Raw genomic sequence first — 14,644 nt, 5'->3', positions numbered from 1 at the left:
AAGTTAATAAATATATAATTTAAAAAATATGCCTATTATGCTAATAAATTTCATACAAAAATATAACAAAAATATTAGTTAGTTAGTTAGTAATTAATACATTTCCTTATTATTATTTCTTTTGATTATTCAAATACAAATAAGACAACAAATTGTTGTTTTCAAAGAAGACATACATGTATCACATATATCTAAGTGATTACGTCAATTTTAAATGATTTGATACAGTCTGTAATGTAAAGAAAGAGCAGAAAGTGGAGTACAAAAACATAAATTATCTTAAGCAGAGACCTATAGCTTGTTAGCTAGCTATGTTAGCTACAATTGTAGATAGAATTTAAGATAATAAAATTACATACAGGGTTTTTGTTTTGCAAGGTAACTACATGTCCATAAAAAAATCTGGGATTTTAACAGTGTAACTCTACATTTATGAATTAAGTCATTTATTTTCCTGAAAGTACCAAAACTTTTTTATAGCATCGAGTACAGACTGTGTACAATTTTTATCACAACATAAAAGAAAAAAAACATAGAATCATTTATATCGCCACATTGTTAAAGTATATATATATATATATATAATACATTTTAAGTTAATAATATTTTATAAGTAATCTCTCTCCAGAAACATGAAGGAATATTTTAAGTGTGCTCAGCAAATTTTCTAAACATGGGTAGCGGGTCCTCAGAACTTTTATTTTGACGGGGTGACGGCAGAGCTCCGTCCGTATTACACCGGAGACCTGTTGATATCGCCACAAAGCGAATTTTAACGAAATATTTAGCATTAAAAACAACGATGCGAGCTGTTCCCACATGGATAGATAAAGTACACGACCGGGATAAGGTTGAGCAGTGGTGAGACTCGCTGGTTTATAAACTGCTGGCTTTGTTTGTGTGAATTTTGATCAGTGGATGTGGTTAGCAACGGCGGTTACTATGTAAACCACTGGAGGGGTTTGTCAATATTAGCTTACTAGCTTATATTGGCTATGTGGCTAAGCTAACGATATCTACATAAATTTGTAAAGCGAAATATGTCGTTTGTGTAGTATTTAGCAGCCTGGCGGTGCAGCAGCAGGGTATTTTCTCTGGTTTCTGCTGTTGTTAAGTTGCAATACTGGATAAAACACAACCTAGCTTATTTAGCTTAGCTAACCAGCGTTAACAACCCTAACGGTTTAACCTAGCTTAAGCTAGCCTTTCATTTTAACTAGTTCATGTAAAAGTAACTTAGCTAGATTACCAAAGCAGTGTCGGTAACGTTAATGTTTACTGACAAACCAAAAACATATTTACGCGTCTGAATTAAGCATTTTAAACAAAGCAGGGCATAGCTGTAGGTGTATGAGAAATAATGTGTAGCTCATAGGTTTGCCACTCGTCCCGTAAAACACAGAATCGTCCTTTATTTGGCAATTAAATGTTGTTAATTAAATGTGGTTTGTTCGGTAACGTTATTTCCATAAATGTCCAAAACACATGTCTAACACACAGGTTCTGTTACAAAGTCAAATTAATGATTCATTCATTTAATATACAGCAGTATTAGCCAAAATAAGTATTATATATGGTCATATAAAGAACAAATCATACTAATGGATTAACAGTTAAATAAATAAATAAACAAATACATAAATTAACTTCATTTGAGAGAAAACCTTTATTGTAGAGCTTTCTCTGTATTTTGTATCAAAATGTTTGTATTTTTGGGGAATACAGTCTTCAGTGATTATTACATAAGTTATATTATTACAGTGGTGTAACTATGCACAAAAATATTCTACCGCATAACAAATTGTAAAATAATAATAATAATAATAAAAATAATAAATTGAAATTAAAATAAAGTGTATGTATATAAAACATACCACTGCTGCTGGCACCATGCCACACAGAAGTTGAGGAGCCATGTTTGTTTGTTGTTTATTTCTGATAGGTGGCAACTCTAGTAGTTAACTAGCTAGGTTAGCTTGCAGGCCAGTCTGTCTATTCTGTGGTTGTGTGATTCTGTAAATTTGTCATAAACTAAACTGCAACAAGCCAACATAAACTAATCTGAATAAACAAGCCAACATAAACTGATCTGAATTAAAAACGGAATCTCTTTGATGTATTGCTTTGTCTTCCTCTGTGTGGCAGCATTTATGACCTGGCGTTCAAACCAGATGGCAGTCAGCTCATAGTGGCAGCTGGAAACAGAGTGCTGGTATGTGGTGCTTCTTTTATGAAAGGATTTTTAGTTGTTTATAAATTCTAAGCTAATTTATTTAAGCTACATTGTACAAATGTCTGTAAACATCTCATCCAACTTTAAAAAAAAAAATCTAGGGTATAATTATAGAAATAAATGTGTTCTGAATCAAAAACATGCCATATAGCCCACCCTCAACTTGGTCAATATAAATAGATAAATGTTTTGTTATATTTATTAAGGTAAGTCAACAAAATCAAACAAACAAAATATTGAAAAACATGGCAAGTTATTCTGTAAGGAAAAAAAAAAAAACAGTAAAAGAAATTCTGTATATTTTGACAAAAGTACAGAAATTACAGTACCAGGGACACTGTCTAATTCAGTGTTTTTCTTTAGTTTGTTTTCTACATACTGGTTTATTTAATACTTTTTGTTTACTAAATAATTCTGCATGTCTTCTTGTATAGCTTTAATATAGTCTTCAATATTAAATTTACAATATTATTGGTGGATTTTGTTCTGAGTTTAGTTAAAATGTTAAAACATAAAACAAATCTGCTGCAGGTTTACGATACAGCTGATGGGACCCTTATCCAGCCACTTAAAGGCCATAAAGACACTGTGTACTGTGTGGCTTACGCTAAGGATGGTAAGTTTATTAATACTTAATAATACTTATTAATACTATTTTGGGCTCGGTTTCTCAAATGCTTTGTCTACTTAACTGACAGAAAAAGTATTTAGTGTGATGCTCTCTTTGACATTAGTATTGATCTGGATTTTGAGAGACATATCTCTATATATGTGCAGCGTATGATGCCACTGTCAGTATTTTTTATTCTTGATATAACTTCTCAGAACTTTTCTTCTCTTTGGTCAGGAAAGCGTTTTGCATCTGGCTCTGCAGACAAAAGCATCATTATCTGGACCTCAAAACTGGAGGGCATTCTCAAATACACGTGAGTTTGTGCTACTTTAATGTGATTTATGGTTATGGGGATTGCTATCATAACCACAATTGCTGCTTTATTTCTCACTTTACACTATTAATGGTGTTGTACTTACCACTTATAATCACCAGAGCAACACCAAAGCAACCACCTGGAATGCTTTAGGGCAACCATCTTACATCTAAAAACACCATAGAAACCACCTGGAAAACCAACACATAGCAACAACCTACCCAACTATTTTTTCTGTTTTTAGCTACAGTGCATCAGCGAGCTGGAATTCATTACAGGAAACCCTAAAACCCAGCTCGCTGGTGTCACTAAATCATTTTAAACTTTTAATATCTAACCATCCTCAGACAGCCTGTAACTTATTTAAAATTATTTTGTCTTTTTATTTATCTAATTTTATGTTTTACAAGTAAGCACTTTTATTTTATTTATTTTATTCATTTCATCCTTTTATTTGTTTTGTTACTGCCTTTACTTTTGGCCTTTTACATTTTTATTTCATGTATTTTCTTCCTTTTATTTTAATATATTTTGTACTTATTATTATTATTATTATTATTATTATTATTATTATTATTATTTATTTATTTATTTTAGTTCCATCATTTACATTTTTATAATTTTATATATATTTACATTTATATTAACTGTGTTTATATTTTATTATTCTACGTATTTATCTCTTTGTTTTATTGCTCTACATTTTAGCCTATTTGCATATCCTTTTATTTTGAATTATTTTATTGTTGTCTTAATTAAATCTTACATTGTTTGCTTGATTTTATAATTTAAATGTAAGTTTCAATCCCTTTAATTTTATGTAAGCTCGGCTACATTGAAAATGAGGGTTACCCTCAATGTATTGATTGATTGACTACAGCAATGTATTAGCAATGAGCAAGGCAATGCTTATCATGATACAGGGCTTACAATTAATTTGTGATGTATTGTAGTACTGCTGGCAAAATGATAAATTGCTAATGCAAAGTATAAAAACACACAATAATAATACATTTGAATAAAATCTTCATGAAATAAAAATTGTTTCCTTTTTATCCAATGAAAACAGCAGGATCTGAAGAGAGATTTAGCAGTAAATTTGGTTCCAAATGGAACAAATTAAAACTGTGTTTTTCGGAATCGATACAGTATTGCAAAACATAACATTGCGATATACAACAATCCACTTCACTCATATATATGAGTTTTGAGTCTTTTGACACTGTTTTGACAGTTATAATGTATAGAAATGGGAAAAAACAATGCCATATTACAGAATATGTAAATGATAACTTGTCTCTTACAGCCATAATGACTCCATCCAGTGTGTATCTTACAACCCTGTCACACACCAGCTTGCCTCTTGCTCCTCGGGGGACTTTGGTGAGTGTGTTTGCATGCTACATTTTTTAAATCACTGTTAAAATCGAATTAAACCTTTCAGTAGTTTGTAGCTTTTGGCTCAAATTTTTAGCTTTTTTTTTACTGTGATTAAGCTGATCTAAACAACAAGGTGCACTAACACCTCAACCCTTATCCACTCACAGCTCACCAGCAAGCTGATTGACCCCTTTCACTAAAGAAAGGCAGTTTATGTGGAAAGAGATGCAATGTAAAGGTGTGTCAGTTAGTACATTACCACAGTTGGATCAGGTGTGCTGTAATTAGTATAAACAGTAAAACTTGTGGGGAAGCACTTGTCCAAAACCAGGATTGAGAACCACTGAGCAGCTAATGCTTACTTTCTCTAAAATTTAACACAGGCAGCACTGCTCAAAAATAAATTGGTTTTCACCTCTTATCATACTGTAATTATCTTTTGTGAAGAAGTGTAATAATCCAAAACGGGATACTACTCGAGCTTGACTGCCAGTTTAAACAACCGCAGTAGCCGGCTGTACCTGCTAGCTTACAAAGCGTCCTGCTGTCCAGTGAAGGCTGTTCAGTGCAGTGCTGTAGCATTAGCTTTTAGAATATTAATACATAATTACAACTGTTAAATAATATCATAATTCAGAGGATTCAGTGATGTTTATGAGAAAATGTACACAGAATAAAATGTTTAGGGTGAAAAAGGGGATCATTTGAAAAGGCAATTTATTCTGCCCATTAAAAAATTCATCTTAGACACGGAACACCAAGTATAAGCATACAGAGGACTTCAGAATGACGTCCCATGACTTTTGTCACTTTTACAGTATGGTATATGCCAGTGTAAGTTAAATAAAGCATTTTTAAACTTTTCTACCTAAAGATGCCTAAAGATGTTATTTGTAATTTTTAGGCTATCCGGTACTGGTTTGGTTAATAATTGATTCTTCAAGTCATTGCAAATTAGTTCAAAAGCTCAGGTTATCAAGGAGCACGACAGAACCAAACTTTTGTTCTCAGCTACTTTTCTTTTTTTTTAATCAAAGGTCAAATATGAGAAAAATGAGAAATTAAAATATAAAAACATAAAAAAAAGAGAGAAACGAGAAGAATAAGGTAGAGGAAAAAATGAGCCCCCCCCCCCCTTTCCACACTGCATCAAACTTGAACAGATAATGTCTAATATAATATCTAATATTTTAAAATATTTTTTCCCTGTTAATGTAATGTTAATTTTTTTAGATAAACTGTTTTAAACCATTTGTCATTCGTCTGAGGCTAACTATATGTATTTCAATTGGTTTTGAAGGTCTTTGGTCTCCTGAACAGAAATCTGTTTCAAAGCATAAAGTCAGCAGCAAGATCACATGTTGTGGGTGAGTGATGACAAGTAACATCAGTGTATCACATATGACAACATGAAACACTAGGTTCTCTCTGATGTTTGTCTGTTTGTCTGTCTGTTACTTTAGCTGGACGAACGATGGCCAGTACTTGGCCCTGGGGATGATGAGTGGGGTGGTGAGCATAAGGAACAAGAACGGAGAGGAGAAGGTGAAGATTGAAAGGCCGGGGGGCTCGTCCTCCCCCATCTGGTCTATCGTCTGGAACCCCTCAAAGTAAGACTGCAGTTTAAATGTGTCACAGTTCACTTCATAAATAAATCAGGGCAAGTGAATGTTCATTAAGATACAAACATAGACAATAGGTAATGGTGATGTAAAATATATTACTGCAGAAAGAAATAAAAGTTCAAAAACTTAGAATTATATAATAGAATTTTGTCCATATAGTGTATATTAGTATCAGATGTGAGGGTAAATGCAGGAGCTTGAGCAGGAGTACCAGTGGTATATTTTACTATGTTACATTATCCACCAGGGGGAGCTATGTCACTTCAATTCGCTGGTTAACACACAGTATTTAATGGTTGTGTCCGGACTGTTTTCTCTAAATTGGAGCGGGACAGTTATGTATTGTGAAAGCTGTAGCTGTACTGATCCAGGATCAGCAAGTTAAAGGGGCTAACGCAAGTCAGTGGTTCTCACAAAAAAAACAAGCAAACAAACAAACAAACAAAAATAAATCCAGCCATCTAGAACAGTGGTTCTCAAACTGTGGTTCATGCAAAGCATTTCAGGGTGGTGCGCCAGAAAAAAAGAGCAAAAATCTAAAATGTTTTTACCTCTAATTTTCACAGCATCAGGTTTGTTGGTGTTTAGTGTTTAACCTGGTAGATCATGTCTATAAGTTTAGGTTTTACACTTTAGTTCTTTACATTTTCATAGGTCCAACAGTTGAACCCAGTAAAAGGCCACAATACACAATAACAATAGTTACTGTATTAGTATTAATAGTAAAATATGTAGACACTGTAGTCCACTATTCTCCCACACTACTGTTATTTCCCTCTGTCTCAATATTTTTCACGTCTCAGTAGGCAATACATGCATAATCAATAATCAGTCATTTGCAGGTTACGTAAGGTGTGAAGTGGGTAAGGCTCACACAGTAGCATCAGTAGGTGGTATTTAAATGTTTTGGTTTAATCATGGGTGCTACATTGCTTTAAAAGTTGGAGAACCACTGATATAGGAGATCTGACAAATGGCTTGAGAACCACTACTGTAAGATAGTTGTGGACATGGTCCCCAGCAGAACTGAAGAGTTAAATGATGGGATCATGGAGGAATTGCAGAGTTTGGCAGATGAGGATTTTCTGTACCCACTTGGAAATGCAGTGCTCAGGTAGAGCCGTCAGGGGGAGTGTGTGGAGATGGAGCTGAAGAAACCCTCGCTGACCACAATGTCATCATCGGTTCAGGTACAGGAAAGTGAGTAACAGTCAGATTCTAATAGAGCCTTCAAGAACCAACTAATTTTCCTCAGGAACTAGCTAGCTAGCTACGTGTGACATGAGTATAACTGCTGAGGTACATGTATGAATAAAATTGCACTACTTAAGTTAATTTGATAAGGTGATAAAAATGGCACTGCTAAGGTAATTTTATCACAAATATAGCACTGCTGAGGTAGCTAGGTGGCTAGCTAAATGTGTGACGAGAATAGCATGTCTGAAGTCAATTTAGGATTTGAAAAAAGTAAGCTAGTTACTGAGCTAACTTTATGACAAATTTCAGGTTTTTACAATTATTACTAAGGTAGTTAGCTACAATTATTATTAGAATGGCATTGCTAAAGTAGCTGGCTAGCTAGCTACATGTGATTTTAGTTCCCTAAAACTGCTGAGGTACATTTAATACAAGTATAGCACTGCTATGGAAGATACATGGCTAGCAAAATGTATAAATAGTATAGCACGTCTGAAATCAATTTATGACTACATTTGAACTGCTAAGGTAGAATGACATTGCTACCTATGTGACTTGCACTGCTGAAATACATTCCTTAGAATTACATGGCTAAGGTAAATGTATTGTGCTTTGTTTGGTTTCTCTGCCGGGATATTAAAAATGTTGCCATTTGGTCAAATGTTTCATTTTGTTTGTTTTCAGGCCAGATTTTTCAGTTTGTTTCTTCTCAAATTTGAAGCCTTTTTCTCACTCTGAAACTTAGCTTTACTGTAAAGCTCAGGCTTCACTGTATTTCTCTGTAATGTATCACTGTCTTTTCCCACATGAACCATCCTGTAATGACCCAGCAATTGTTCCAGACTCTTAGATAAATTGCTGCATCAACTTTAGCAGAATTTCCACCACGTTTTCATGGTTATTCCTAACCCCATCCCGTTATTAATTACTGTTACATTCCCCGGGCCAAAGTGCATGTGGGATTGAGTCTCGCTATGAGGACGAGAGTTATTAAGTAGGGAAGTGAAAAATTACATGTCGCTGTTCCATGCAGCTATATAATATTATACTATATTTCCAAATGCTTGTGGACACCACTTGTAATGAATGTATACACCTTACTGCACTGCTGACACTGCAGATGTGCAAAATAAGGGGGTAACAAAACATTGATGTGTCAAAGTATTGCAATATTGTGTTTTGCAATACTTTATTGATTCTTAAAAACACAATATTAATTTTAATTAAAAGCTTACATGCAAATAGGCCTGTCTGGAGGACATAAATGTTACAGAAATTGTTGCGAGAAATTATATTATTATATTATTATTATACTATCATTTTAGGACCATTTCATTCACTGCTAATACAGAATTATTGAGGCCATATATTGTGACATTGTGCAATTAATTGTGCATGTCATACTTATCACTGTGGGTTTATTCTATGACAATTGACAATTTTAAAATATAAGTAAAAATGCATATTGTATCGCCAGCATCTTGCCAATACACAGTTCTAGTACAAAGGCACACACAGCTTGTCTTGTCCCTGTAGAGAAGTACTGCTATTAGAATAGAACTGTCTGGAGCAGATAAACATGACAAGGCCTGTCAGGATAACAATATTTGTGGACGATATATTGTCCCAGGCAATATTGCACACCATTATTTTATTGTCTATTTATGAGCATTTAAATGCCACCGATATAAAGATAATAGAATAGCATAACATGCAATTATACCCTTTTAAAGACAACAAAATTGTAATTAATCATAGTTTGTGAAGTATAAACTGTATTGTGAACAGCTTCCCAAAAAATATCTAACAATTGCTCATTAAAATAATATTTAATTAATCACAATGAACCCGTATAAAATGTTCAATGGTTTGTGATATTGATTTGAGAACATATTGCCTAAAACTACCAGAGAAGGTATTGCTTCAACATTATAGGAGATAATCTTTATTTTCAGTATGTTCAGAAGATACATCTAAATCTTTCTTATTACTAATACTTTGTGTGACCTGAGGTTTTGAACCCTTCATAAATCTTTGAATATTATTTTGATCATTAGTCTGTATGTGTAAGCTGCAGCAGAAAGTTACAGTTTAATGCATGTGTATGTATGTGTTTCAGGGATGAACACCATGATATCTTAGCGGTGGCTGACTGGGGACAAAGGCTGTCCTTTTACCAGCTCAGTGGTAAACAGGTACAAATCTATTTTATTTTACCTGCTGTAAATGACTTTTAATTTACCAGACTGTCATGATAACTACATTATGTTCTATATATTTTTTAATTACCAGTTTAGTAGTTCTTGCCATAATAAGGATTAGAACATTATTCAAATAGGTCTATTCATTGTATAACAACTCTACCTCTTGTGGCTGATGCTCTCAAACACATTAGGAGGCAAGAAATTAAACTAATTAACTCTTGAAGAGTTCAGCACAGCTGTTAAATGGATGCCATTTCAGATGATTTTACCTCATAAATGCAGAGATGTGGAAAGCTGTCATCTAAGCAAAAGGTGCAACTTTGGACAATGTAAAGTATAAGTAATATATTCTGGTTTGTTTAACATTTTTTGTTTACTAAATCATTTGTTTTTCATCATATTTTATTAATCTACACTGCTGCACATTTCAAGATAATGGAAATGAGTCTAAGGTGTTTCTATTAAATTACTTTTAACTGGTCCTGTATATATTATTACTTATGGTGCCTATAGTCTAGTGGTTCATCCGCATTCCCATTGAATCAAAGAAGTTTATTTTTCTAATGCTGCAATGACAGTGTCTGCTGTTCTGGGAAGGGTTTCCTCTAGATTTTGGAACATTGCTGTAAGGATTTGATTGCATTTGTTTATAAGAACATCAGTGAGGCCAGGAATGGCTGGAGCTCTATCTCTTCAGAGAGCACAGTTACATTGATCCACTGCCAAGTTGTTTTGGGAAGGGATTTATACGCCTCTAGACAATGCTTGGCATTAAGCATTCTGACCTTAGACTCATGTGCAGCTGTTCTAAAACCTCAATGTTATTGGCTGTGATCTTTTTCTTCATTTGTTTTTGTGGTGATTATAAAAGCTGAGTGTTAGCAATCGGTGCATCCTAAAGCTGCTTAATCACACATTAGCAGGGTAGGTGATAAAAAATTTGGACATATAGTGTAGGTGAAGTGGGATTAAAGCATGTTGGTGAATATCCAATATTCTGACCTCACTAATGCTTTTGGCTCTGGTTGCTGAAAGCAATCAAATGCAAAGTTTTACTGGACAGTATTGACAGTTACACCCAGAAAAAACAAGATAACCCAAAAAAAAAGTCTAGATTTCAAATGAAACACTTTTTAGAATGAGGTGTGACATAAACATTAAGCGTAAGAATCACAGGGTATCTCAAAATACCATTTTATTCTACGATTCTACGACACACTAAATAATTAAAAACCAGGAATTATGGATTAACCAGTCAGTTTTAAACAATTTAGCTACCAATATTCTTCACGGCAGGTTTATTAACCCTATTCATTTGATTATAGTGCCACCATGTGGAGTAATAAAGCAGTAACTTTAGTCCTAGGGAGCTTATAGCATATATGTTTTTAATTAAAAATATTGCTTATCGGTATCTGCGAATCGGTACGATATGATACAATCGAAACAAAATCAAATATCAGAATATTCATATATATCATGAATTATTTTTTATGGGTGACAGTTTCAAAGAATTTGATGACCAATATGATACATTTGTATTTAAAATATGCTGTCCAGACACTTTGAATCTGTTCGTTTAGTATCTGTACTTACTACAAATCCATTATGCTTCTTTTTTTTGTGCACAAAGCTGCATGTTTATCACGGTATATGTGCATATAGCTGGCTAGCTGGTGTGAAAATGTCTAAAGACTGCAAAATTCAGATCACAGCAGAATCCATGTGGTATATGTAAGTAATTGTACCAATGTACCAATGTATTTTAATTCTTTATTGTGAATGGTACGCCCTGAAGCCCTAAAGCAAACTAAGTGCTAGTTCCACCCCCTTTTGCAGAAAATAGTAAACTAAACTAAAGCTGTACAGTTGCATTGAATAAGGATTTAAGAGCATTACTAAAATGATTTATATTTATAATTTTAAAATGTTTTTGTATAATGTTTATAATTGTGTACATTTTTCTTAAATTGCATTTATTTATTTATTTTAAACTGTTAAAACTGAAAAAATAAAAAAATAAAATTTGCCAAAAAATTAAACAGATTTCATAGGGTACCCTGGTCTGTTTTTGCTAGTGCACAGACTGAGTAATTCGAGAATATTAGATCTAGGAAATTAGAGTACGACTACTTGAATAATTAGATTTATAAGAATAATGACGACAATCTGTTTATTTAGTTGACTTTTTTTTTTAAGTGCATGTAAAGACACTCATTGCATGTTTGTGTCCCAGCACTTTGTAGACACACATTGTTTGCTCATTTTAAAGGCTAAATACGAAACTGCACTAGTCTCCATCCCCCTTTATGTAACATGAGACCTGTCTGAAAGTTCTATGGACTGTGGAATGATCTACAACACTGATCGGTTCCAGTACAGTACCTCTGTACAGTTGCTGCACTTAGGAAATGAGTTAGGGGGGTGGTGGAGGTGGTGGAGAGGTTGGTGTATGAAAAGCAAACAAAAAGTAAAAGGAACTCGATGCTCAGGACTGATTAGAGTCTTGACTTACGACCAGCAGATACGCATTCAAATCCCCAGGCTAGCACAGAACAAGCTCTGCTCTGCTGGATCTGTGGACCATCAGCTTCTTCCTGCTTTTGTAGCAGCAGGGAAAAACAGAACGGCAGCTATTTAGAGCGGGAGAGACTTCAAATGCTATTTGTAATGATGACCCAGTACTACATCTCCAACTCCCTGCGGCGCTTGCCCTGTGAGGAACGATGGAAACCACACGTCCCTCTTCCACCACTCCTGTAGCTCTTTCTAATTACAACCTGTAAGCCTCCCTCCCCCCCAGATACTCATGGGAAGTGTAGTAATTAAGGGCACATATTTGCTGGCTGCTTGTTACAGTGCCATAAAACATAAGCCTGGAAGGGAACTCTCCAGACTTGGTTCTCGCCGCTCTCTGAACGCATGCTGTTTGTGTTACACCGCTATTAATAGAGGCAAATAAAAAAGGCCTGTTGTCCGAGGGGGTATTTCAGGGAATTGGAATGGAGGCCAGCCTCTACAGTGGGCCAGGGGTTCACTCTGAGGGGAAACAGATGTGTGTGTGTGTGTCTGCATTACATGCCTGAAGTATAGACGTTTTTTTAACTGCATCATTTTTATAAAAAAAAAAAAAAAGTGTTTGACCACGATTAATACTATTTGAACACAGGCTGTTTACACATGAAAATGTAATCTTTGTTTCCAGCACTTTGTCATGGTGGGGTACAGAATACAGACACTCGCGGAACCAGTTAAGGATTTTATTGAAAACCCACAGGGTATAAACAGAAACACTAGCAGAGAGTAAATAACACCGGTAAACCGATACCTGGAGGCAAAGACCATTACAGGATAGTGAGGTAGTCCAATGGTCATACACGAGGCAGGCAGTATCAGAGGTAATCCACAAACAGAAAAGATACACAGTCCAGGGGTGGTCATACACGAGGCAGGCAGTATCAGAGGTGATCCAAAACAGAAACGATAAACAGTCCAGGTAATACACAAAATCCACAGAGTAGGCAAGGCAAAAATCAAAGTCGAAAAACAAGAGGCAAGGTCATACACGAGAAAACAATCACAGAAATAAGCACTTTGTAATGTGGGCGAAACCAGGCAATACGCGGCGCAGGTGTGTGTGTGAGCAGTCCTTATATACTGCAGAGAATAATCAACATTCGGGACTTCCTGGCTGGGGCAGGTGAGGTGTCACGTGATCGGCTAAGTGTGGAAGGACAGGGAGCGCCTACAACACCAGACGTGACACACTTACTATAAATAAACAATCATATAGGTGCAATCAGTCGGAGTGTGTGACATTGATGCAGCAGTCCAATTTCAAAACACTGGACAGTTGTTTTCTAAAGCCACTCCTTTACAGCCCCACACACCCCTTCACAGTCCTGCCCACCCCTCCACAGACACACCCACTACTCACAGATGCCAAGCTCACTTGGGTTGCCAGACTTAGGACACCTACACAAACGAGTGCTTGATGAGTTTAGTGGCCATTTTATATTCCAACATGACAAATCAGGGTCAAAAAATACTATGTTAAACCCTATGGATTAAGAATGGAATATCATGTATATTTATTCATACAGTGCTTTGATAACCAGAATGCACCACCCACTGACATCACACACACTGCCGATCACGTGACACCTCACCTGCCCCAGCCAGGAAGTCCCGAATGTTGATTATTCTCTGCAGTATATATATATAAGCCACTCAGGTGCTTGTGCAGTCTCTTGCCATCTCAAGACTTGACTACTGCAACTCTCTACTGGCTGGTCTTCCACTGAGAGCCACCAAACCACTACAATTAATTCAGAATGCTGCAGCACGACTCGTCTTTAATCTTCCGAAGTTCAGTCATGTGACTCCTTTGCTGCGTTCCCTCCACTGGCTTCCTGTTGCCGCCCGCATCCGATTCAAAACCCTGACGCTGGCCTACAAGGCAAAAAACGGACCAGCTCCTTCATACTTGATGGCGATGGTCAAAGCCAGATCTGCACCAAGAGCTCTTAGAGCTTCCAGTACGGCTCGAATCAAACCTCCATCCCTCAAAACACACAGAAAACAGACACCCAGACTCTTCTCTGTGCTGGCACCAAGGTGGTGGAATGAACTTCCACTGGATGTCAGAACAGCAGAGTCACTCGCTGTCTTCAAACGTCGACTGAAGACACATCTTTTTAAAGAGTTCCTAAACTAAAAAAAAAAAAAAAAAAAAAAAAAAAAAAAGCTTCCTAGGGTTCTTAACATGATTAAGTTCTATGTATCTCTTGATCATAGTCTACAAACTAGCTTTGGATATCTTAAGTAACTTTGAAGCACTGTTGTAAGTCGCTCTGGATAAGGGCGTCTGCTAAATACCGAAAATGTAAATGTGAATGTAAATAACTATTCCCTTCACAAATCATCATTTATAAACGGATTTTGTATTTACGCAGGTTTGTGTGTTCTGGTGTTAAAGTTTGTTTTTAATCCAAAAACAAAACAAAAAAATCTGTAAGGGGCAAATGCTTTTTCATGGCTCTCTCTCTAATATATATATATATATATATATATAAT

At 35.4% G+C, this 14,644-nt stretch overlaps 1 protein-coding gene across 2 annotated transcripts in view; it reads left to right on the top strand.

Annotated features, from left to right (window-relative positions):
• Positions 1 to 702: 702 nt before the first annotated feature.
• ift122 (intraflagellar transport 122 homolog (Chlamydomonas)) overlaps positions 703 to 14,644 on the top strand; it is a 59,157-nt gene continuing 45,215 nt past the window's right edge. The window contains exons 1-9 of one of the 2 annotated variants that reach the window (XM_022670751.2): positions 703 to 861; positions 2,146 to 2,212; positions 2,765 to 2,849; positions 3,081 to 3,159; positions 4,469 to 4,545; positions 5,843 to 5,909; positions 6,006 to 6,152; positions 7,275 to 7,367; positions 9,484 to 9,559. In XM_022670751.2, the coding sequence (XP_022526472.2) occupies positions 803 to 861; positions 2,146 to 2,212; positions 2,765 to 2,849; positions 3,081 to 3,159; positions 4,469 to 4,545; positions 5,843 to 5,909; positions 6,006 to 6,152; positions 7,275 to 7,367; positions 9,484 to 9,559 (750 nt within the window). In that variant the 5' untranslated portion in view covers positions 703 to 802. The remainder of the gene's footprint in view (positions 862 to 2,145; positions 2,213 to 2,764; positions 2,850 to 3,080; positions 3,160 to 4,468; positions 4,546 to 5,842; positions 5,910 to 6,005; positions 6,153 to 7,274; positions 7,368 to 9,483; positions 9,560 to 14,644) is intronic. The other variant, XM_022670752.2, reaches the window with a different exon arrangement.

This window comes from Astyanax mexicanus, chromosome 12, assembly GCF_023375975.1.
Source record: "Astyanax mexicanus isolate ESR-SI-001 chromosome 12, AstMex3_surface, whole genome shotgun sequence".
Lineage (NCBI taxonomy): Eukaryota > Metazoa > Chordata > Actinopteri > Characiformes > Acestrorhamphidae > Astyanax > Astyanax mexicanus.
The sequence above is the reverse complement of the archived record's forward strand: the minus strand, read 5'-3'. Positions and strand labels throughout refer to the sequence as shown.